This window comes from Marmota flaviventris, chromosome 11 (assembly GCF_047511675.1).
Source record: "Marmota flaviventris isolate mMarFla1 chromosome 11, mMarFla1.hap1, whole genome shotgun sequence".
Classification (NCBI taxonomy): Eukaryota; Metazoa; Chordata; class Mammalia; order Rodentia; family Sciuridae; genus Marmota; species Marmota flaviventris.
Window position 1 is genome coordinate 1,869,039 of NC_092508.1, and position 24,871 is coordinate 1,893,909.

Consider the following 24,871-nt stretch of genomic DNA (forward strand, 5'->3'; position numbering starts at 1 on the left):
CCGAGCCTGAGTAGCCATGCCCGAGGAGACTGCTTTCAGTTCAAGATCGGGGCAGGCGTGAACTCAGATGACATCGGGGAGAACCCATAACCACCAAGACTGCGTCGTGCCTCTGCCCTTAGTCTGTGTGTCCGGCCTGTCCCAGGAGGGTGGGGTGTGGTGCTGGGGTGTGTGCTGCATGTGCTTGCCGCTCTGTGCGGGGTGAGGGCCTTGGTTCTCATGGTTGTGCCTAGTGGCCAGAGCAGGAGGAGGTGGCCCATATCCAGGAGGAGGGCAGGTGCACAATGACTACCCTTCTGAACAGAGGCTCTCGGGAAAGGCTCCCGAGGCCTGGCCTTCCTCATCGTCGCCGAGTAGCCAGCTCCTGTCCCACAGTTGTCAGCGTATGGGAGACTGTGTTATACTCATTCACAAAATCAGGTGCCACAAAGACCCCCCTCTGTGAGCTTGGACTCTTGATGATCGGAGGTGATGTGGTTTTCCTCTCACTGGGTTTTTCTATCATCGCTGCTCAACTGTGGCCACCTGGGCCATGTTCAGGGACACTTAGCGCAAAGGAAGACACATCCGGGTCCGAGGGAAGCAGAAAGGGGGGCCTGCAGCCTGGTCTCCATCTGGTCTGCGGCTGGATGGTGTGCGTCACCTCTGCCTGGAGTGTCCCATGCTGTAGCAGGTGAAAGGCCACTTAGCTGACAGCAGTGTACGCCTGCTGTGGGACCAGCGTGGTCCATAGAATCCCTTGCCTGCCTCCTTGGCAGCTGGCGGGGACAGCCATGGCACTGTCTGGAGGGCTCCACCCAGGGTGCATCTAGGCAGAGGCTTCCTTGGGCTTGGGAAGGAGTGGAGCCCTGATGCCCAGAACTTGCCAGCTCAGTTTTAGGGACGCTGAGATGTGTAGGCGTTGCCTGAGAGCAGAGTGGGCCGCCATGGTATCCAGCAGGCTGTGATGGTGACCTTGGTCTAGGTGACCCCACAGTCAGGTGAGGTGACTGTTGGGGACTTTCCCCTTCTCTCCAACAAGGGACAGGGACAAGCCTGGGCTGGACAGTTTGGCTTGTAGTCTAAGTAGGTAGAAGTGGTCTCCCTGGGCCCTCAGGAAATGCCCACGCAGAGTAGAGTGCCTGGCCATGCCTGGTCGCCACACTGCTCCTGTGGTCTCTGTAAGCTCTCCTTTAGGGGGACCGTGGAAAACTTGTTTGAGCGGAGTAGAGCTGGGTCTTGGGGCTGTGGATGGCTGGGCCTGGGGTGGCACGTCCTTGTGGTGAGCTGTGTGTGGAGCTGGGAGCTCTGTGGTGTGGGTGGTGAGGTGTTCGCTGCAGCCCGCAGGGTCTCTGCACGTTCCTGTGCCTGGGGGTGCTGTCCAGCATAGGACTCTGCCTCCCCCCTCCGTGGTGGCTGGCCTGCACCCGCCTGTGAGGACAAGTGAGTAGTTAGTTTCCTGGAGCCTTCAGGGAACAATTGGAGGGCAGGGTGGGCGGGTGTGGGGCCTGGAGGGGAGCAGAGAGGCTTAGCTGGGTCCCCAGCCTCCGGGGAGCCCTGCCGCCATGGTCCCAGCCCTGGCTCTGCTGCTCCTGTGGCTGCTCTTCCCAGGAGCCCAGTGGCAGACCTGGTTCTGTTGGACCACTCCTCACCTCTCTGGGCCCCTCTCCTGCTTAGTACGTTCTTCCAGCTGACTCCATCCAGACTCCTTGGCGCCCTGCCCCCACACTGCTGACCTCCAGGTCCTTGTTCCCGGCCTGCAGTTGCTGCCTCAGGTGGGTCTGTGTCCTCAGCACCTTCAGGTCCTCCCTGCCCACGTCTGGGCTGCTTCCCCCTCCCATTCTTTAAGGGACTGTCACTCCATCTTGTCTGTGGGGTGGCTGGTAGGGTTCTTGATTCCAGATCGTTCTTCAGCTTGGAGGGATCAGTGTGGTGACAGGGAACCTGATGCTGGGCTTTTCTTGCTTAGTTTTGTGTCTTGCTTTGGTTTTGGGAATTTTGAGGTCTCTTCATCTTTGATGTTCTGGACTTTAACAATGTGGGTCTTCCAGGATTTATCCCAACTGGCCCATAGGGGCCCTAAAACTTGCAGTCTTGTTTCTCTTACCTAGGGGAGTGTCCTCCTCCTAGAACCGCCACCACCGTCACGACACGGCCTCAGCATCATCTCCCCTCTGCACCTCTGCCCTGCGCTCCTTTCCTGGAATTTCTGTAATGCTGTGTGGTTGCTGGTGTGGGCTCCCCTGTGGGTCTGCCTGACATTCACCTACGTGGGTCCCGAGAGAGGCTTCTCCTCCCTCAGTGCTCACCTGTCTACTACGTGCGTGTCTGAAGCGCTGTGTCCTCTGGAGTCTCCTGGCTCAGGGTTTTTGTTTGTGGGGGTCGCCTTGTTTCTTGCTGCCATTCTCCCTAAGAGGCTGGAGAGTTGCCTGTTCATTTTTTATGAAGGAGGTGAAGATACATTCCAAGAGCATTCAGGCTTACATGTAAGAGCAGATCAACACACGTGGGCATCAGGTTCTTGTCCTTATCCCTCCAGGGTTTCTAGAAGCTGTAAAGGACACAAACGATGGTGTAGGAGTTCACCTTGAGAGCAGGTAAAGAGATTGTCAGCCAGATTGGTAAGGAAGCAAGAGTTTTGGAAAAGTTGGTGGAACATTTGACAAACAGAGGAATCCTTTGTTATGCAGAGGCCTCTTACAAATGGAGAGAGACCAGCATAGAGCATGAGCAGGCTTCAGAGGCAGCACAGGGAAGAGCAGGCCATCCACATGAGGGGCGCTGCAGTGTCCAGTGCTTAGGGGATGCAGATGAAAATGGAAGCAGTTTGTACTTTTTACCCACGGCAGTGGGAGACCATCAGGAGACGGACAGTTCTCACTGCAGAAGAAGCTGCAGGGGGCAGAAATCATCCTGTTCACCTGGGTGAGAAGGTGCAGCCTGGACCCTGCCACTCAGCGTACTCTCAGGCCGTGCTCCACGGACTGCAAAGCAGGCCAGGCGGCTCTGCCGTGGTGGAGCACGGGAAGAGCCCTTTAGTAGGGAAGTGAGCACTTGTGGCCTTGTGCTCGGGGCTCTGCTCTGCCACCCTGTGCCCCTCTCACCGGGGCCCCAACTCTTGGGAGGGAGGCTGGGTGGGCAGCCCCACGAGCCAGGCTATTTCAGACCCAGTGAGCAGGGAGGGTGCCCGCTCTCTAAGTTTTCATTTGCTTGATGCTGTCATTCCTGGCTTTGCAGGAGGCTGTTCTGTGCCTTGCAGAGACCATCTCCACGGAAAGGGCCAGAACTAGGGTGTGTGAGGGGTGGGGTGCCCCCAGGGGCTGTGCCCTGGACCTCAGCTTCTCAGGGACCTCTTCTCCTTTCTTCTGAGAAAGTCTTCTGATGCTCCTCAGCCCAGTCCCCCATCTCTGCAGGGCCTGTGTCCCTCCTTTTCAGGGAGCCAGCTGTGTCTCCCGGGGAGAGCGCTGGAGCACACCTGTAGAGTGTGGAGCACACCTCTGTCCCTCCACAGCCTGGGGTCAGTGTGCACCCTGCAGTGCTCTTGGTTAAGCCTTGAGTCACGTCTGACCCTATTCACTATTTTTTTTTTTTTAGAAATTAACATCAATCTAAAAAGTTTGTTTAAAACTGAACAAACTCGTTCCATTTCTTGTTGGTGCCCATGGTCGTGTGATGGGGGCACTCACGGTGCCACATTTGCACAGCACTTGTCGGCCAATCTCATTCCCTCTGCCTTCCTCCTCTTCCCACCCTCCTCCCTCACCCCGCTCGCTCCACTCTGCAGATCTCCCCTCTGTTAGTTATTATCGGTGTTTTAATCCGTGCATTATGATCACATGAAATGGAGATTCCTGTGTTCTGCGGGTACACGGTCACACGTGGCTTGGCCCCTCCTCCCTCCATTCTGTGTTAATGCAGATGGAAAGCATGTTCAGAGGAGGAGGTGACTGCTGTGAGTGACAGCAGATGCCCAAGCGAGTCCCTCCCTCTGCCCTCTGACTGACTGACTCTGAGGTGCCGGCTCCTCCTCCCTGCTTCATGCTCTGCTCCCCCAGAGCTCACTGGGCCCTGGCCTGCCAGAGCTAAGAGCATCTTGGTGCTGTGAAGGAAGACGTGGCTTCACACCCCATCAGCATCTCGGGGACCCTGGGGGCAGTTTCTGTGTGGTGGGGGAGTCTTGTCACCAACCTGTTTGTCATCCTTCGATGACTGCCCCTGGGGAGGCTTCCCTGCGGTTGTGGGTGTGGCGCCCAGTTCTCCTGCTGTGGAGTGACAGGAAGGAGTCATCCTTTACGAATCTGCTGCTGAGGAATGTTCAGAGCTGTTGTCTCTGTAGGGATGTCCAGTGGGGATGTCCAGTGGGGCCCTGATAGACCTTGTCTTCCTTGGGGGGTTGCAGCCGTACGCCTGGGACATGTGGCCCTCACCTGTGTCACGGGGCCCTTAGAGAGAGTGTTTTTCCTAGAAGTTTGTTTTGCGCGTGTTGTAGATCGCAGGCTAGGTGTGGGTGTTTGTCATTCTAGGCCATGGAGACTAGCAGCCAGGTGACAGCCCTCGGGAGAAGGATCCCTGGGGCCGAGCTCCTGTTGCTGACTGCGTTCCTCTGCTCACTGTGTCCCTGGTGCTAGGTGCATGGCCCTGCAGACTCTGTTGTGGCGTGCTATCCCTGCTCTTCTTCAGCTGTAGCATGGACCTTCAGGTGCCCACAGCATGGAAGGCATTCAGCCTCAGACCAAATCCCAGTCCTGTGCAGATGTGGCTTCCTGCTCTACCTCCCATAGAACCAGTGAGATGGGATTCCAAGAGTGAGTCTGTAGGAAACGAAAACATGAATGTGTTCTGACAGCTGGGGAAGAGGTCGCTGCTCAGGCTCGCAGAACAATCGCGAGACCCTACTGTCTGTATTTCATTAAGGAAGTTTACTGAAGAAAATTGTATATATTAGAAAGCTCACCATAGAAATAGGAAAAATCACAGTCAACAATTTGTTTTTTGATTAACATTTACTTAGGTTTTAACTAATTTTAGTAAAATTCAAATTAAACAATTTGATTTAAATAAATTAATTAAATTAAAATACCATTTAATAAAAATGCTGAAATAAGAAGTTGCCTTGCATGTGTTGGGTTGTTCTGGCTGATGGTCCTGACCCGGGTCTGGGGACTCACCCCCATGTGGCTGTGGGGCGTGTCCCACTGTTTCTGGGGGGCTTGCTTCAAGAGGGCGAGGCGGCAGTGTTTCCTGTTCACGTGCTGATTGCGAGGGCAGAGCGTGCGGTCTGCAGCCACTGTCCGGAAGTCGAGGCAGATGGCATTCTTTGAGCAGGTCTGTGACAGGTCCTACTGTTCGGCTGTCCCTGTGCAGCATGGTGTTGGAGTGCTCGGTCCCTTGACTCCACTTCATCTGGAGCCTCGTGTGAGACAGTGACCCCAGGCAGCAGTCCAGGCACACGCTCCCCTGTGCACAGGGCACCACCAGTTCCCGGTGCTCCCCTGTTCTTCCTCCCAGGCCCCACCTGGCCCGGGGTGCCAGTCACAACTGCCACCTGGGGGTTTCACCTGTGTGAGAGTTTGTGTTTCGGTACAATGCAGCATTGCACTGCCTGCGTCTGCCCAGTGGCAGTTGAGGAGGTCTGGGCGGCTCCTCCGTGGCTGTCGGTCGGTGTCCTTGGTGGGTGCCTGCACACCCTGTGTGGGCTCAGCCCCTGGTCCTCAGCAGGCAGTGCCATCTCCGGGCCTTCCACAGGTCCCTTTCTTCATACTCAGGTCAGCTGACAGCCGCGGTCCACTTCCTCTGCCTGTGAGTTCTGGCTGGTTTTGGTGGGTATTTCCTGTCCCACTGTGGTTCTGATTGGTATTTCTGTGATCACAGATGAAGAGCATGTGTTTTCGTGGTGACTGAAAACTTGGAGCCCTCTTTTGTCAAGGGCCCGTTTGTATCAGTGGCCCATTTTTAAGACCAGTTGGGTTGTCTGCCTTTTTCTTAATGATTCCTAAGACTGACTTATGCCCTTGGCTGGTTTATCTGTGGCAGAACCAGGCTCCTGCTGGGTGCTGCCTGGGCCCTTTTCTCCCAGAGCCTGGAGGGGACGGTCTTCCCATGCCGTTCCTTTCCCTCCTTGGAGGCGTGGCCTCAGGACCTGCCCTGCACCAGGTGGGCTGTGTGGAAACTGGAAGGCTGTGCCCGTGGGCTTGGGGGGAGCCTTCGCTGTCACTGGGTTGGCCCATCCTAGGATATTGTGTTCCTTGGTGTGTCTGCTCACATTTACTGACAGGTTGATAATAAATCATTATATTTGGTAAATCCCCCAGGTCCTTTGTGTTTCCACGTAAAATTTAAATTAACTTGTCAATTAAAACAGTTCTGTTGGGATTTTGATTGGAAATGTGCTGACCACCAGGTAATTTGAGGAACACTGGGTCTCCCAGTCCAGTGCACCTTGTTGGTTTTTCTGTTTACTTAGATGTTGATTTCACTTAAGATGTTCTATAGTTTTCTGTACAAAGCTCGACTTTAAATAGTCTTTAAATAAAAAGCTCATCTTTAAATAGTTTCAGTCTTGCTCTTCACTGATATCAGATGAAGTTATAAATGGTATCTTCTTTCCGAAAGCCTCCTGCTCCTTTTTGCTGGTTTATGGAAACCCAGTAGGTCTTGGTACGTAGACCCAGTGATCCTGTTGGGTCCTCGTAGGAATCCGAGCTGTGTGTGGTGACACCTCCTGCCTGGTCCCTCCTTCCTTCCTTGCCTGGCTTTAGGGCCCTGGCCAGGGCCTCAGGACAGTTGGAGGGCATGCCAGTAGGCTCGGGATGTGTGCTTGCTGCCTTCTACCGAGGAACGGCTTGGATTCCTCTGCCCTGGTGACTCCGGACTCTCCTGTCTTCAGCGGTGGCTGTGCCTCTGCCATCTGGCCGCTGGCTGCATGGGAATAGCTTCTCCTGGAGCTGTTGTCTTTGGAGGGACAGTGGGGGGGCGGGTGAGAGAAGGAGGTGCCCTCGCTGCTTCGCCATGTTTATTTGGGGTCACTCAGTGTGACTTTTGAGAAATCCTCTTTAGGATTTATAGCCTATAGAAGATTTCTGCTCTCAGGAAGGGTTATGGCTTATATCGTGAAAGTAAGTCAACTAAAATTTCAAACTTTCCAAGTTGCAGGAGGGAGAACCACAGTTAACCCTGGATCCACAGTGTTGGTGAAGGAAATACCAGCACATACTCAAGCCATAGTGACACTTTGGTGTCATTTTTCTATATGGCCAGAAATAAAAATAATGAGAGAAGTGTCTTTGTGTGGTTTGTACCCCGTGTCAGAAGCTGCTCAGTTAGCGGGTGAGCCATGTCTGTTGTCCTAAAGGTGCTTGTAAATCTGAGTTACAGAAGCCCTCCTGAGCTGGAGCTCGCCCGGCTGAGGGCTTTTTTGTTGGTGGGTGAGTCAGGAAGGCTGACTGCTGCCCCCGGGTCAGCAGGCCTGAGCTTTGGAGCGCAGTCCTTACCCCCTGTGGCCGAGCCTCTGTGTTCTGGTTTCCTGCTCCTGAGAAGAAGGGCTCTCAGATTGAGGGCATGGAGGGTCTGCTCTAGGTGTCCAGAGTGGCTCCTTAGCCTCTGAGTGTCAGATGTTCTCATAAGGCCATGGGCTCTGGCGTGGCTTGACTTCGAGAGAGCCCTCATCAGTGGCCCCAGGGAGGGAGCGTTTCTGGCCGAGAAGGAGCTCAGCGGGTGGGTGTGCCACCGAGTGGACAGCTCTGTCTGCCCAGCACCCCAGCAGCCAGCGCTCCTGTCTGCTGGCCATGCCTGGTGCTGTCATCTTGGCCTGTCTAGTCCCCAGCCCAGACTGCAGTGTGAGGAAGCTTCCTCTTCCCTTGGCCCAGAGCCTCGGTGCCCTCCTCCTGTCACAGGCCCGGTCCTCACTAGAGCACACAGAGCGGTTTCTCATTAGCTGGCAGTGCGTGAGAGACTCCCGGGGTCACGGGGGCAGGGTGAGCCGTCCTCACGTCCTGCAGTTCGCTGTACGTCACCGTGTTGGTGAGAGGGGCGTGGACACAGCAGCGGCCGGGTTGGACGTGGGGAGGCAGCAGCGGGCCCAGTTGGCTTGGCTTTGAGGATGTGTCAGGGTTTCGTGAACCGAAGGCTGTCTTTTTTAAATGAGAAAAATACATTTAAATTCTGTAAAATACTAAAGTTAAAAATACCTTTATAAACACATTTTTTTCACTTAAATTTATATTTCTTACCCCCAAAATAGGCAGTTAAAACCAACCAGGTTGTGGGGGAACCCGTGGTGGAACACAGATGCTAGGCAGTCGGTGGCTGTTCCCAGGGCACATCCCCCTGCAGTACATGGACAGCAGGTCACCTGCTGGGTGAGGCTGGCAGAGGGTGCAGGCTGGGCCCCAGAGCTGGGCGAACACCGCAGTGGCCTCAGAGGTGTCCCTGTGTGCGGGGTGGAGCCCTGGAAGCTCCCGCGTGCTGACTGGCTTTGAGGGAGGGAGTGAGTACGTTAAAGGTCTTAGGCTCTTGTTATCGTAGAAAGTTAAGAACAAGGAGAGAAAAGGAAAGGGGGACAGGGACAGAAGCCTCGTGAGTCAGATTGGAGTCTGAGGTTTCATTCAAATGGAGAAAGTAAGTAAATGCTGAAAGCAGAACAGAAAACCACAAGAACACCAAAAAGTGGGGTTAGAGGCTTGTCAGGAAAACACAAGGAGCTCACCTAATGGAGCTCTGGAGGCCAGAAGCACAAGCCACAGAGTAGCAATGGTGCTGGACAGACGGCCCAGCCCCTGCTCACCTGCATTGCTGCCTCTGGGAAGGCCAGCTCTGGTAGGCCAGTGCAGGAGAGCAGGGGGCAGGGGGTGAGAGTGGCTGGCAGGCCCCCGGGGACCGGACCCTCGCGTGGTGCAGGGGTTCTGGGTCTTTCACAGTCCCTGGCAGTTTGGTCAAGGGTCCCGTTCCTTGGTGGGAAGGTTCTCATGGTGTCTGCATGTCCTGCCACCGCAGTGGGTCCCCCCTCTGGTCCTCGATGGTGTTCATTTGTGTCTTCACTCATTGTTCATGGTCAGTCTGGCCAGAGCCTCATCAGTTTTTTGCTTCAAGGAATTCTGTTAGTTTTATCGATTTTCCTTTGCATTGATATTTGCTCTTTGCTCTTATCTCTTTTATTGCTTATTTTGGATTTAATTTGAGTTTTTCTAATTCTTAAAGTGAAGCCTAAGGCCCCTGAATTAAGGTTTTCTAGAGCAGGTATTGAACACTAGGACTGTATTTCAAGCATTGCACATTTTGACACGTTGCCTTTTCATTTCAAAACAGTTTCCAGTATTTTTAATTTTTTTCCCTAACTTGTGAAGTATGTTTATCTAGTTTGCAAATATTTGGGGTTTTCAGGTATTTTTTCTGTTGTTGTTTTCTGACTTGATGCCAGTTCAGTTAAAGACATTGAGGGCTGTTAGGAGGCCTGGAGGTGCCTGTGGGGGGGGGGGCGTGTCTGTGGCCTGGAGGTGCCTGTGGGGGGGGAGGGCGTGTCTGTGGCCTGGAGGTGCCTGTGGGGGGGAGGGCGTGTCTGTGGCCTGGAGGTGCTCCAGTGTTGTGCTGGGGTCACTCTGTTGCCGCAGTCTGGCTGGGCACAAAATCTCGAGCCACTCACAGCCTTGTAGATTCAAACATCAATTCTTTATTCCCGAACTGTCACCGGCACTCTACACACACGTTCTGGGCAAAATCCACACTCTCCACCGGGCTCTGAATCCCAAATACTCTCTGAATCCCGTGAGAACTCAACAGGAACTCAAGGCGCCTGAGGCAGCAGGATACCCCCTATTCCCAGCAGGAATCACCTTAAACCTGGAACCGCCCTAAACCAGGATCACCCTAAACCCCATCCACCCTAAACCCGGATCCGCCCTGGTCCTTGAGCAAGGTCACCTTTCATGCAAAGTCACTGCAAATGACCTGGGTCCACAATGGAGAGTCCTTCCTCTAAGCAACATGGGGTAGGCTGACAAAGAAATTGCCATGCGTCATTCCTACTTGGCAATGGCTCTCAGCATCTCCCCCCTTCTGATTAATTAAACAACAAGCAATGTGGCTTAAGGACCGTGCCTGGTAGGTTGTCCAATTCAACATATGGTTCTTACCCGTCATCGGATGAGCTGACCTCTAGGCGTCAGCCTCCTGTCTTAGGTTGATACCACTGCAATTGGATCATACCTGTCACTGACTACTGGTCCAGCATACAGCCATACTTGTGGATAGGCCTGTGCACCAGTGGGGGGGTGAGGTTCTTTGCCTCACCTCTGTTGGCCCCCAAATTTGGCCTTGGTGTCAGTGTGGGGGGGTGAGGTTCTTTGCCTCACCTCTATTGGCCCCCAAATTTTAGACCCATCACTAGCAGAAGGGAGGAGGATACAGAAATGCCACGACACCAAGCCAATTGACGGCTCCTTTGGAAAAATTGCATCACTGGTGACACTATCAGCAAAGATACGCCAGCACTACCACAATTCGCTGCACCAAACGATAGTTCACAATGCATACAAGTGATACATAGTCCAGGCAAGTTCTGCAATCAGTTCAAAGCGGAGGAATCTATCAGTATGTCTGTTTCCTCCCAAAGTAAGTCGATTCCTTGATTGAGCATTACTTGTTGAGTTATATTCATTGATGCATCAGTTTATACAGTTTACTGTGATAGCTATCATAGAAGCTGTAGTTTGGTTTTATCTTTGTCTTCACCGGCACTGGGATGAAGATAGGAATTCTGGCAATGATGCTAAAGAGACATTATCCTGAAAAGAATTATTAAATATAATGAAAAGGAAAGGTGAAAGTAAACAAACAGATCTGTTAACCTCCTTTAAAAACAATCCTTAACAGCTGTTTACCTAATTTAAATTAAACCATTTAAATCACGTGAATAAAAAAAAAATTCGGATCCATTTTTTCATGAGCGCTCTTCATATATGAAATATGGACATACGCACACACAGACATACAACACAAAACACAAGAGTGCACACAAACGTACAACACATAAGACAATAGTAAAGGCCTTGTAGCTTTACCTAGGTGAAATCTCCATTGCAATGTTTAAAAACTCCACAGTCAAAAAATAAAACTGATCAGAAAAACATTAACCTAGGTTTGTATGAGCTCAAAAAATAAAATAGAACTTTATGATGTGGGAAAACGCAATAATAAAATAGATATTGAAAAAAGCATCCTGGTTAATCACTGTCGCAGATGTAAGAATAGCCAAGCTGGAGCTCTGGATATCAGCTGTTATGGATTTGAGTCAAATCATCTTCTTTTTGGTCTGTAGAAATTGCTTTGGTTAGTCTCTCTGGAATCCAAATCGGTTGCTGTTCTCCCTGTGGAAACACACAAACAGAGCCCCGACTCCAGACAATCACTGGGTCAGGACCTTTCCATTGTCCTGTTAGAATATCCTTCCAAAGTACCTTAGGCTTATGTACATTTTTTGGATACATATGTCTTTCCGCAGCACTAAGCCCTGATGAATCCAAATTTAAAAAGTTTAGAGTAAAAAGGGTTATTTTAATTTTATCTCTGGGGGATATATACCCCTTTCCAATTCCCTCTTTTTGCTTTAATAAGTATATTTTAATAGTTTGATGAGCTCTTTCAACTATGCCTTATCCCTGTGGATTGTATGGGATTCCTGTTATATGAGTAATGCCAAATGATGAGCAAAATTGTTTAAAAGAGGTAGAAGTATAACCAGGACCATTATCTGTTTTTAACTGTTTAGGAACGCCCACAGTGGCAAAATTTTGTAAGCAATGAGCTATAACATGTTTAGTTTTTTCTCCGGCATAAAGGGAGCCCATCAAAAATCCAGAAGAAGTATCAACTGTAACATGTAAATATTTTAATTTTCCAAATTCTGGCAAGTGTGTGACGTCCATCTGCCAAATATGGTTAGGTATCAGTCCTCTAGGATTGACTCCAAGATTAACTTGTGGTAAAAATGTCACACAATTTTGACATTGTTTTATTATATGTCTGTCTTGTTCCTTAGTTATTTTAAAACGCTTTTGTAAAGTATTAGCATTAACATGGAATCTTTTATGAAAATTTGTAGCTTATTCTAGTGTAGAGAAAATATGTATGTCATGTGTAGTTTTATCTGCTAAATCATTGCCCAAACTAAGGGCTCCAGGCAATCCTGTATGTGCCCTGATATGTCATATAAAGAATGGATCTTTTCTGTCCCAGATTAGACTTTATATAGTGGAAAACAAAGAGAAAACAGTAGAGGAAGGGGAAATCCTACCAGCATCTTCAAGGGATACTATAGCATTAACTATATACTGACTATCAGAAAATAAATTAAATACAGAATCTTTAAACATCACAAAAGCTTGTAATACTGCATTAAGCTCTACCTTTTGAGCTGATTGTTTGGGTACTAAAAATGTAAAAGTTTGATCATGGGTAACTACTGGTGATGTGTCTGCTTCCTCCTGTGATGACTGTGAGCCAGTGTTGAGGTTCCCACCTGGGACTGCCGCAGTGTCCCTTTCTCCATAAGCTGCTATCAGCTTTTGCTTCCTGTTTGCAGCCCTGTCTGTAGGTGCGGAGGTGTCTGGCCCGTCACCCTGAGCCAACCTTGGTCCTCACGCATAGCCTTGGGCACCCTGTGACATTGACTGACTTATGCTAACATAACCTTTACAGCTTTCTTTTGATATGGTGTTTGCATGGTTTTCCATCTTTACTTTTAATCTATTTGTGCCTTTACACAAATTGATTTAAACATTGCCTAATGGCCGAGATGTATTTCAGTTGACTCTGTCTCACGGTCTGAGTGTTATAGAATGTACTTCCACAGACTGAGACGGCTGTGACATCACTAAGCAGAAAATCCTTTGGGATCTCCTTCATGTCCTGTGGTACAGGCCAATATGGAAAATGGATTCCTGCAGTAGCACACAGCTGAGAGTGTCGTGCTCCAGATACAGGCCCTGCACTGAGAGTGTCGTGCTCCAGATACAGGCCCTGCACTGTGAAGTGCGACTCAACTCTGCAGGCCGTTTTCAGCCCGGCCTCCCACAGTGCTCAGGGAAGGCCTTGCTTCTTCATCCAGTCTGACAGTCTTTGCCCTCTAGCTGGTTGCCGGACAGTTGGACGTTGTTGTATTTATGGTTGAACTTAGTTGTCCCTAATTTTGTGACTCAGAAGCTTTGGTTCTTCCTTCATCCTCTTCGTCACCTTTTTAAGTGGTGAAATTCTACATTTACAGAACTTTTCATTTACAGAATGTAACTTGCCTTTTTTTGAACTGTGGTGGTGTTTTTATTAGTCATTAGTGATTTTCATAGTGTGCTGGTACAGCCCTGTTTTTCTCCTCAGTCCTGTGTCCTTAGTGTGCAGTCTTGCTGAGTGGGAGGTTCTTCCAGAATGCATGTGTTACATTGTAGCAGAAGCTCCTGGTTCTGTGTGATCTGCAGATGGGACAAGAGAAAGGTCCCTCTCAGTGTGGCCATCTGAAGAAAGCCAGGCGTGGCTGGGAGCTGCGGGCCTGCTGGGGCCAGGGGCCCGAGGGGCGGTTAGCCAGGGCGAGGGGAGCCAAGCAGGGTCGGGTGAGCTGCCCTCCGTCCCGAAGAGCTGTTCTTTGAAGATACTCAGTCCCAACTGTCCGAAAGGTGGCCCAGAAGGTGGAGCAGAGGGAAATATCCTGGAATGTCCAAGAATGTGTCTCTGAAAGCGACTTAAAAATCTAAATCAAGGGGGCTGGGGTTGTGGCTCAGTGGTAGAGCGCTCACTTCGCATGTGAGAGACTCTGGGTTCGATCCACAGCACCACATAAAAATAAATAAACAAAATAAAGATATTGTGTCCATGTATAACTGAAAAAATATCTAAAAAAAATCTAAATCAGGAAAACATTTTCAGAAGCCCACCAGAAGACATGGTTGTAGAGATAGGAGCTGGGGGTTAGGAGGAGGGACAGGCTGAGTGGGAGAGAGGATGATTACCAAGGAAGTGGTGGAGAATGAAGCTGAGGCTTAATTAAACTCCATATCAGAAGCCATCAAGACTTCAGCTGAGGTGGTGGGGAAGAGCCACGTCACGATGGGAACATACTGGAGAGGCTGCCCGGGAACGCAGAGTAGACGGCAGATGTGGCCGTGGTGAGAGCCCGGTCCCATGGGAGGTCCAGCCCACAGCGTTGGAATCCCCGAATGAGCCAGAACAAGTTTAATAAAATAATAATTAAAGATATAATTGAAGAGCAGTTTCCTGAGCAGGAAGAGGTCCATATGCATTGAAAGGGCATGCTTTGAGCAAAATTAATGAGACTCTTATCCATGCATCTTCCGAGTTTCAAGACTAAAGACATGCTAGCAAAATCCAGGCAGAAGAGTGACGACATCATCAAAACTTGGTTCCCTAAAGTTTGCCGTGGTGGGTACCACAGTCAGGCCACCTAAGAATTCTCTAAGACTCCAGGCATGGGGATTGACGTCTGCAGGACTTGAGGGGGACATGTTGGTGATCTTAGACTTTTATACCCAGCCAAGATGTATGTGTGTATGTGTGTGTGTGTGTGTGTGTGTGTGTGTATGCTGTGTCCTCTGAGATTTACAAAGCTTTGCAGAATTACAAATTTATGTTCCCTTTAAAAAAACGAGTTTCTTTCAGACTGAGATGACTAAAAATTCTGAACCTAAGATTAATGTCACTGTGTTTTCTAAGGAAATAACCAGATACAAATCAGTGCTCATAATGACACGAATCACAGAGTTGTAGTTAGTGTAAAATTGGAACCTACCTAAACAGCAGCCTGCGGGGGCAGTCCCTGACACAGGGGGTTGTTGGGTGCTTTACTTCTGAGCATTTGTGGGGAGGGGGTGGACTTGACTGACTAAATGAAGCAGAGCAATTCATCACTGTCTTAAAGGAAGACGCTGCACAGATGCCCATCAGGGTCAGTCAGGGAGTCCCAGGTGGTGCCTTTGAACTTGCCTCTGGGGCTCTTCTTTGTGGTGAGTGGTCTTTGGAGGAGTCTGGTTTTGGGGGAGACTCTGGTAAATCTGTGGGCCTTGTGAGGCCCGGGTCTGAGAACAGTGCCCTCCAGCGGGTGGGGCAGCCCCTCCTCCACACTTGGCACACTGTCCGTGAACACGGAAGTTGCAGTGGAGGGTAGGAACCGTGTGACCAGTGGTTCCTGTGTCCGTGCCCCCAGCACTGTCTCCATCAGCACAGGGGTGCTTTACCCTCGCCTGGGAGGACCGTGGTGGTTCTGTCATCAGAGAGTGAAGAGGAAACTCCAACAAAGTGATGGCTGTGAGGACAGGAACATGGGGCAGGACTCAAGGTCTCAAGCTAAGTGGGGGACGCTGACCTGAATGAACCCCTGTGGCGGCAGCCCTGGGAGCCCCAGCCTGCGGGTGTGGCCTGGGTGGGTGTCGCTCAGGTGGAAACCTGGTGGGAGCTCTGAGAGGGGTTTTCCTTTTTAAATGTTTCCCTTCACATTGTGGCACAAGATGATGTGGTTCTGAATCCATTGACGGCGTTGGAGGAGAGTGAGCTGCTTCCTTCTGAAGGCCCGATGGTGGGTGTGGGGAGCTTCTGGCCTGGCTCCGGTCAGAGGTCAACCCTGGTTTGGCGCCAGGGCACATGGGTCCCCGTGGAGGCATTTTTATTGTCATGCTTGGAGGGCGTGCTCCTGGCCTCTGTTGGGTAGAGGCCAGCGCTGCTGGGAGTGTCACGGTGAGTGGGATGGCCCCCCGCCGCAGCCGCTGAGCTCCTGGTGTGTTGTTGGTCCGCTCTGCATCAACATCTTTGCCCGTGTGTGATTTGCAAACAAAAATCCCAACTGGTTAGTTTTCTTAGAAATGGTTCCACTTGAATTGTTTACCAAACCCTGGTGAAGACAGGAATGAAAAGCAGAGTCAGTGTCCCCTCGTCTGTATTTGCTTTTCAGATAAAGCCCGTGCCTAACTCAGATCTCTCTCTAACCATGCAGGTTCATCTTTGGAAAGCCAGGCGAAGACCTCTGCTCTCTGTTTGGATTACTTGATTTACGAGACGCTGTCAGCGAGACTTGGAGTTTTCACGGCTGTGACCCTCCCCTCCCTGTTTCTGTACTTGTATGTGTTGGTGGAAGTTTGGAGCTCTTTGGAGCTCTTGTTTACGTGGAAAATTTGAGCCATTTTGAATCCATTAAAGGTGCAGACGCTGCTAGCAATGAGCTCCCAAAGCCATCCAGGTAAGGCTGCCTCTTCCATTCCCTGCACTCAGTCTCCTTTACAGAGGCACGAGGCTGTCACCGTGCCCTGCTGGCTGGGTTTTCCCTGATAATGGCCACTGTTAGTTCACTGCAGCCCCATGTGCAGGTAGATTGGTGGTTCTTCATCTCAGTGAAACAGGGCTGATGGGGACTTGGGAGCAGTCTTGGCTTGCTTTGCAGGCTGACTTGGTACCGGAGAGGAGAACTGCTCTTGAGCAAGGTGATTTCTGAAGGTTGGCTTGTGATTTTTAGTTAATTGCTCATTCCAGAGTTTCTTGTTGGGGTGCTTTGGTGGTGGGGATGCTTCCTTGGTGGCCTTGGGTGGAGTCTAAAGAAGCCTCTTCTGTGCACACACAGGAGCTGCATGTGGAGTGAGTCCATGGCTGGCTACAGGGTGCTTCTGCGCTGTGTCAGGGTGTACGAGGAAGGGTTTATCCAAGGTCACGGAGCTGGGAGTGGTTGAATGCCACTGTCCCTCAGCTCCTAGGCCATGTGGGGGCACAGACACAGGGCTTCACTCCTGAGGACTTTGGGAAGTCACGGTTCCTACACTGCAGTAAGCCTGGGAACCCTCCCCTTTCCCCCTCAAGGTGTGGGCCTCCTCTGGAGGTACCACTGCCAGCTGCCCACCCTCCAGTTGCCCAGGGCATCATGTGTGACCAGCAGGGCACATAGAGTTAGAACTGTCCACGTCTAGTCAAGAAGTTGGATTGCTGCAAGGACCAGTGCTTGAGGCCCTGAGGCTCTTGTCCAGGCTGCTCCCTGTGGGTTGCACAGAATGTCACCTGCACCTCTTGGGTATGATTGTCCTTTTCTGCTAGCTCTGGAGGGCAGTGCCCAGTCTTTATTTAGATAGGAAAGTTTTATTTGAAGTATTCCTGTATTGATGGGTATGAAGAGTGGATTCTGGTCATGACAGGAAACATTGGAGCTCTGTGCACACTTTGAGGTGTACCCCGTGGGCATTGGTGTGTGGCTCTGCTCTGGCTCCTGGAGGGGCAGCTGTCAAGGTGGGGTGTGCCTCTTTCCTGTGTGAAAATGTGAGTGTTATGTGTATGTGATTTTTAATAGAACTTAATCCTGTATGTGGGGTGCTGTGTGTGTGTTTTTTCCATTTTAATATGACATCTTTGATGTCAGTGTTTATAAATCTAATGTTCTTTTTGATAGTTTGTAAGTGGATATTTATGTGGTCGCAGCACTATTTATAACAACCTCCAGTTGGCATCAACAATTGCTGTACGTGTATTCTGTGCACTTCTGTAAGCGTCTCCATGGGACAGATCCCAAGCAGCAGCTGCTGGGTCAGCGGGCATGTGTGTTGACGATGTCCTCAGGTTTGCTCTGAGATTGCCCCAGAAGCTTGTCTCAGCTCGTCTTCCTGATTACACTTCAGGAGAGCTGTGTTTTCCTTACTTTGTAGCACAGCAGTGCTGGGCAGACTGAGTATTTTATTTTTGTTATGGCTGGGGAAATTATTTTCTTCAACTTCCTGTGTAAATGGGGATGCGCATTTCTGTATGGCCTGGTATCAATGCAGTCAGGTCTTGTGTATCTGCACCCAGACATCTGAGGACAAGTGTGCCCTTGTTTTCGTTGTTGAAGAAGAGCTGTGTATGCACTGATACTGTGTCGAGAGCTCCTGGGGCGGAGTAGAGTGTCTGTGCGGGGCCTCTGCGGCTGTCCACGTGCTGCACAGATCTGGGTAGCCTTCCCTTTTATATATTTTTTAAAATGTCTTTTGATTTCTGGGAAAAGTGAATTTTTCTACTGTGATTATAGTTTTATAATAGTCTCTTTCTGTTATTAACCATTTTTTGCTTTGTATGTTTTGGTGTTTGTTTTTTTTTGTGCTTAAAAATTAATGGCTGTTGTTCTGATAGACTAGGTCCCTTATCAAAGTCCAGTGTCTTTCTCTTTATTTAGTATTTATTTGCCCAGGAGTTTACTTTGTTTCATGACATATTTCTGTCTGGTTTCTCTGGGCGTCTCTGTGGCCTTGTCTTGACAGTTCCTGGTCTCTTTTCTAAGGCCCATCTCTGTCAGCTGGTCAGCGGGCACTGGTCCTGCTCCTCTGGGGGTCTTCACCCTTGATGTGTGCCCGCTTGCCTGTCCTGTCTGGGTGCTGTGTGTCACTCTCTATTGCTGATCCTCTGCTGTGCCCTTGGAGCGGGGCTTGGTGGAAAGAGGGCAGGGCTGCGTGCCTGTCGTGGTGGTGTGCTTGGGCCTGGAGTGGGCACTGCTGCTTTTCCAGCCCTTCGGACTCCTTCAGGTGCCCAGCCTGTGCCCATGCAGTATGGTCCTGCCCCTGGCACAGTGCTGGCCTGGGCCCACCTCACTGGTCACCGTCTGCCCCTCAGAGCGATCCTGCCAGGCTTAGGGTTTCCAGGCAGTCCCCCAGGTTTCCTGTCAGTTTGTGTACCTGCTCATCCCCTGCCAAGCTGTAAGTGTGGACACAGTTTTATTTTTATTTTGTCATTTTAGTGGATTTTGGGGAGGAATGGGAATAATACCCAGTCACTCAATTTCCTGTCTTTCCCTTCTTCCTCTCCTTCCTCCTTCCCGTCTTTCATCTTCCTCTCCACTCCTTCCTCCTTCCCTCTTTCTCTCTTTCTGCTGGGGATCACACCGGGCCTCTGCATGCCAGGTGCCTGCCCCACCTCTGAGCATTGCCGCGCCCTCACTCTGCCGTCTGCAGCGGGGGTCTCCAGACACCCCCAGGCACAGGTGGAGGCCCTTCTTTCCCTCATGCCAGGGAGGAAGTCCTGTGGCCACCTCAGTGTCTCTCCAGCACTAAGTTGCAGCCTCATGCCCATCCTCTTTCCCCTGTGTCCCCAGAGTCCTCTCTTGGCTGGCTCTCGTCTGTGACCCTGCTTCTGTGGGGCCTGGTGCATGCTGGGGCACCTCCAGCCCGGAAGGTGCAGCTGCTGTGGGCTCTCTCACATTGGCAGTGCAGTTGGCTTTGCCTGGTGATAAAGCAGCCTTTTTATTTGATGTGTGTAAGTCTTCTTTCCCCTGTTTTTCCTTTAAACTCCCTCTGGTGCTGGGTGAGGTATGCGTTATGATTTTATTGCTGTTCTTTCTGAACTTTGCCAGAGCCAGGCCCTGGCTCTTTGACGTAAAAGCCGCTTAACTGTTGGGATTTATTGCTCTAAATAACTGTTTCTAATGCTGTGAGCAGCCTGGGGAAAAGCTTGGGTTGATGGCGCTTGTGAGAACTCTTCTTGGAGAGGGGCTCTGAAGTGCCCTTCCTGCCTAGTCCAGTGCACAGGCCTTTCCCAGTCTCAGTGCGCCCAGATAGGCTGAGGTGGATCTGCAGGGCACCGTGTGTATCCTGGAAGTGCGTCCCCACTGTGACCCAGGGTGGGGGCAGGTGCCTGTGTGGCCTGCTCATGGCACAAGCAGTGTTCCCCTTTCCCTGTTCTGTTTCTTGCCAGCAGCTGACCTTCTTCCTCTCCCCTTGGTTAAGCTGTGCCTGGGATATTAGTGCCTGGCACCCACTCAGCGGCCCCGGGCAGTCACCTGTGGCTGGAATCGCCCCTGCCGGGAGGTCTGGTGAGAAGCACTCTGAATCGCTGGAGACCATGCAGAGTGCTGGTGCACCCTGCCCACCCAGGAGAGGCCTTGCTGCGAAGCTGGTCAGGCAGGGTCCATGGCCTTCAGGCCTTCCGGCCTTCCGGGTCCTGTCCCTCCCTGCATCTTGGCCGGGAGCATGGAAAGTGTTCAGTTAAAAACAAAGTTACCCGTTGAGGGAAGCTTGTGCAGTGAAGATCAGTGCTTTGGTTTGGACCATATTCTGTGCAGTTTGAAGCACCTGTTCACACAAAGGCTGCTGAAATCTGCCCCCAACGGTGTGGTGGTTAGTGAGCCCAGGTCTCCGGTTTCTGCCAGCCGCTGTCCAGGTCCGTCTCTGGGTCTCCCAGGAGAAGGCACTGCCCTTTGGTGGGGCTGAGCGAGGGCCTGGGGTCCTTCAGTCCCCACACTCTGTTCTTCATCTGTCTGATCTTGATTGAATCTGCTTACTTCAACCAGGATTATTATGTGTTAATACAGAAGTTATATCCCAAGGGAATATTTATATAGTACTGAAATCATCTTTTGCCATGGTTGAGTATTTCAGGAATAGTGCCAGTTTTTAAGGGGAGAAGATGGATTTCGCAGTCCTGGGATTAACACTGATGTCAGTTCTGAGCTGCTGTGATAGGCAGGTCGTGGACCCTGAGGGAGGTTCTAGAGGCAATTCTGGAACTGAGAGTGGCTGTGGAGGAGGCTGGAGAGACCCAGGCCGAGCTCCTCAGGAGAGTAGGTAGCAAGGACAGCCAGCTGGGTGGGGGCCTGGGGGCTTCAGCAAGGGGCGGGGCCTGCGTTCTGAAGGCTGGGAAGGGGCCGGCCACAGTCTAAGAAGAATTGCTTCCTGGCTGTCGGGGAAGGCAGAGGAGAGGCCCAGCAGTTGGTGAACATGGGGTTCTGGGCAGTGGGTGAGTGAGGCCGAGGTGGGGCCTTAGAGAAGGCACAGAGACGTCTCAGGCAGTCCGACTGGAGTCCAGGTGGAAGATGCGGCTGGGAGGCTCCAGTCTGCTTCCTGGGAGGAAGGTCCCCGTTGTTCCCATGTGCTCCACAATTCCACCTGCAGCCCAGCCCGGCCTCCTGGCTCCTCCCAGCCACCCGCGTAGCAGCCTCCGCAGCTCTCCTTGTCACACCCTGCTTCTCCATGCCATCATTATCTGGGATCTTAATCAGTCAAGATTTGTTCTGAAAATCATGTAGACATAAGGACTTATTTTTCAACGTACTTCTTTTTTTTTCTATCCTCAAATTGTGTTTTGTCTTTTAGAAATTACGAATGCTCAGTTGCAATGAAGAGCTCAGAAAACTCACTGTCAATGGAGCATTGATGGTTTGTTTTGGCAATTCTCTGAGAATTCTTATACAGTTTGTGGAACATTTGCATTTGTGTCCTTTTTTCAAAGCCTCCATTGTTGAAATGCAAATTTCTGAGTTCTGAGATGCTGAATGTTGGATGATTAATGATATTGAGGTTTAAGAATGAACTCCTGGTATGTATTTGACACAGAAAACCCTGTGCAAGGATCATTAGAAGCCATTGAGCACAGCTTGACGGTGCAACAGAAAGGCCGTAATTGCGGGCCTGGTGGTGGGGGCAGATCGTACGTGGACAGGTGTGCAGATATGTGGCCACCCCCAGACACAGGCCGGGAAGGCTGGGAGCTGCTGTGGCTGGGGCTGCCTCTGTTCAGCATACTCATGTACAACTTGCAGTACCGGGAAGTCGGCAGGGACTTCTGGCTTGCTCCAGGGCAGTTTGTAGGGACCAGAACAGGTGGCAGTGTGTTCAGACAGTGCCCTCCGGTTGCTTCACTTTGTGGCTGGTGGCCCTGAAGTAAGCTAGTCCACACCCACTGTGTGGGTGAGGACACCAAACTCACTGCTGTCACACACCCAGGCTGGGGCCGGACGGCATCACGGAGACTGGCTGGAGTCAGAACCAGTCTTTTGTCCCTGAGGTACGTGCACTGCTCTGTGGACAGAACTCTGGGGCACTCGGGGCCAGGTAGGAAATGCAAAGGCCAAGCGAGCAAGGGCAGCCAGCCCCCTTTGGATGGTCTGTGGTATGAAGGGGCGGCCAGGGCCTGGAACCCCCTAGGAAGGCCGTGTGGTTTAGGGAGATGTCCCCCACAAAGGGTGGGTCGGCTCACCCTGAAGAGCAGGCAGGACGTGCTGCCCAGGGGCCTGGCCAGGGGAGTTAGAGCTCAGCGAGGCGGGAGGCCGTGGGCTTAGGGGGCAAGTGAGCCTGGTCCCTAAGGGCTGTGGGGAAAGTGGCTCTGTCCCTGTGGTGGGCCTGGGAAGGGATCCTGGCCCCGCACTGGGTGTCAGGAACCTGGCTATGCTGTCCGGGAGCGCTGGGCCTCTGCGCTGCTTGCGCTGCGTCTCCTGTTGTCTTCGTGGGACCTCTTTGAGCTCTCTTCACCAGCCCTCAGAACGTTCGCTGGACCCAGCCAGTGACCAGGCTGCCTGGTGAGCCGTGTGGGTGGGGACTTCAGTGGAGACGTCACCACTCTCAGTGAATAGCTCTCTTGCCTAATTTAACGGGGACGTGTAAGAGGTGGTTCCTTTATGAGAACTACAGTGATCCAGACAGAAGTAAAATGAGGTGAGTACATTTCCCGGAATCACATCTGACATCGTGTCTTCTGCTTTTAGCCGCTTAATCAGAGTGACCGTGGACAGGGCCTTGAGAAGGAGGGCAGGGCACCCTGGGAGAGGGGAAACCTCGGCCTGCGGTCCCCTGCCTGCCCGCCTGGGAAGACAGCACACACAGGCAAGAGAGTTTGCCTCCCCGGGGCCGGGTCCTGCTGCAGGCCGAGGTGGCTGCTATTCTGGGGAGCTGGGCGGCTTGCTGGTTCCCAGGCTCTGGCTGGGAATGTGGGTCCCCCACATCTCTTGGTGGGGTCCTGTTTCCACCGGACTCTGGTCTGCCTTGCCCTGCTCCCCTCTGTCTCCTGTCTGCCCAGGGTTCTCCCCCTGCTGTCATTGAGTCCTCGGCTCCTGACGCCGGACTGGAGACCCCTGGCGAGGTGCAGGCGTGTAGCTTTTGGGAGCTCACGAGAAACTGCCCAGCCTCCCAGCCACTTTCTAGCTTTTACTGTTACTATGTGCTTTAAAAGGTAGTAAAATTTATATAGAAGCGGTGTCTGTATGTTTTTTAAAACAGTGCAGGAAAAAACCTTTATTTTTGTTGTGTTTGAATTAACATTTGTGAGAACCACTTAAAGTTGGTTGCAGTGTCTGGATGTTCATTGTTCAGTGGTCACCAGTGTTGTCACCAGGTCCAGGGTAGTCGACTCAGTCTCACTGGAGATGTCCAGCTGTCATCCTCAGAGCCTTCACCAAGGGAGGTTGTGTTGTGTTGTTATTTTTAAACTTCAGTCTCTTAGGCTGGGTTGTAGAAGGCCGTTTCTACGGCCTGGTTGTTTTGGGCTGAGTGGTGTGACGTGTACAGGGACAGTCACTGCTCTCCGTGCTGCAGGCTGGAGGGCCAGGCTCAGTGCAGGAGGGCGGCTCTCTGCTTTGTGGATAGCGCCTCTGGCTCTGTCCTCGCGGGTAAGGGGTGCCTCCTGAAGGCTCGGGAGTGGTCCTCACCTGCCTCACTGCCCAGCAGCCCTGCTCTTTGCTGCTGTCGCCCTGCGTCTGGGTCTGACAGAGGAGGCTTGGGGGCACCAGCGGGCACACCGTCGCAGCAGGTGCTCAAGCCAGGCGACACCCTGGCGTAAGAGCTTCAGGTTCCACTGGGTCACTTTGCCTCAGAGCCGAGTGGGTTTCTTTTTTGGAGTTTTCCTAAAAAGCCCTTTGTAGGCACTGGACTTGTGTACGTCTGCGTTTCCTGGTGGCTTGTGGACCCAGGAGGACTTGTGTGTTTCTGTTGGAGTTCAGAGAAGACCGAGGGGCCTGTTCTTCGTGCACCGGCCCTGTTGGGTGTCATCCTGACCCATTCCTGTGAGAACAGGGTGACATCAGGCCCCAGGGTGTGGGATTCTCGGTGCCACCCACTGTCTCCTGCACACGGAGTCCCCCTGGCTGACCACAGCGCAGACCTGCCTATCACCGGCTCGCAGAGGCACCTGTTCTGCTGGCGGCCTGGAGACCCGCAGGGGCCGCCTCTGCCCAGGTTGCTCTCTGGGCCCTGGCACTGCTGTTTCAGTCCCACTGAGGATCAGGGAGGGGAGTGAGGCTCTTAGTTTTCCTTCTTAAGTACTTGTGGGTAAGAAAAGAGTTTTTAGAATATTTGAGAAGGTGCTGGGGAAAGTGGACACATGGAGAGTGAAGGATTTCATTGGGAAGTTTTAGTGCTAGGCCTCGGAGAGAGAGAGAGGGCTTTATTTTGGGAGCACCTGATGCTCTGTGTTGAGAACTGAGTTGTTGGTGGTCATGGGGTCATTGTGATGGTGGGAGAGGGGAGGTTGGGGACCTCCTGAAATTACTTTGTGGATGGTGGCACCACCCTTAGATGGCAGAGAGCCCGTGTTCTGAGTGTCTGTGATGGGCGAGGCGTGATTGCCAAGCAGAGGCTCCCGGCTCCCGGCTCCCGAGGCCTTGCAGCGTCCTCCGGTGGCCAGGGCTCCCCTGGAGTGGAGGCGCTTAGCGGGGCAGATATCCTCATGAGGGACTTCTCCTGGAGCCTCATGTCTTTGCAGATGATGCCTCAGTCTCGGAACATGTTCGTCATTGTGCAGACGTCAGTGTCCCTGACGACAGCTCTGGACACCACTTTAGATGGTGGCAGTGGACGGTAAGGAGCAGAGCTTTAGCTGAGCACCAGCACTGGGGGCAGGACTGGCGTTGGTGAGCTGAGATTGCTGGGTCCGCACCGTCCCAGGGGCACAGCCCTTGGGAAACCACAGACAGAATCTGGGAGTTCTGTTGGGCTGTCCCTCTTGGGGCCCCCTTCTGGCCTCGGGGAGCAGTCTAGTTATTTATTGGTATTCATGTCTTCTGTGATCTGGTTCTTCCCTTCCCCCGTCATCTGTCGCATCTTGTACATTTCCATGGTGGTGTGGAAAGTCAGTGGCGGGCTGTGTCCATGTTTGCAGGCCAGGAGCCCAGCTCCATACAGCTGAGACTCAT

At 51.9% G+C, this 24,871-nt stretch overlaps 1 protein-coding gene across 5 annotated transcripts in view; it reads left to right on the top strand.

Moving 5' to 3' along the window:
• Hdac4 (histone deacetylase 4) overlaps positions 1-24,871 on the top strand; it is a 257,766-nt gene that overhangs the window by 19,368 nt on the left and 213,527 nt on the right. For all 5 annotated transcript variants that reach the window (XM_027951670.2, XM_071619494.1, XM_071619496.1 and 2 more), the window contains exon 2: positions 15,965-16,207. In XM_027951670.2, the coding sequence (XP_027807471.2) occupies positions 16,186-16,207 (22 nt within the window). In that variant the 5' untranslated portion in view covers positions 15,965-16,185. The remainder of the gene's footprint in view (positions 1-15,964; positions 16,208-24,871) is intronic.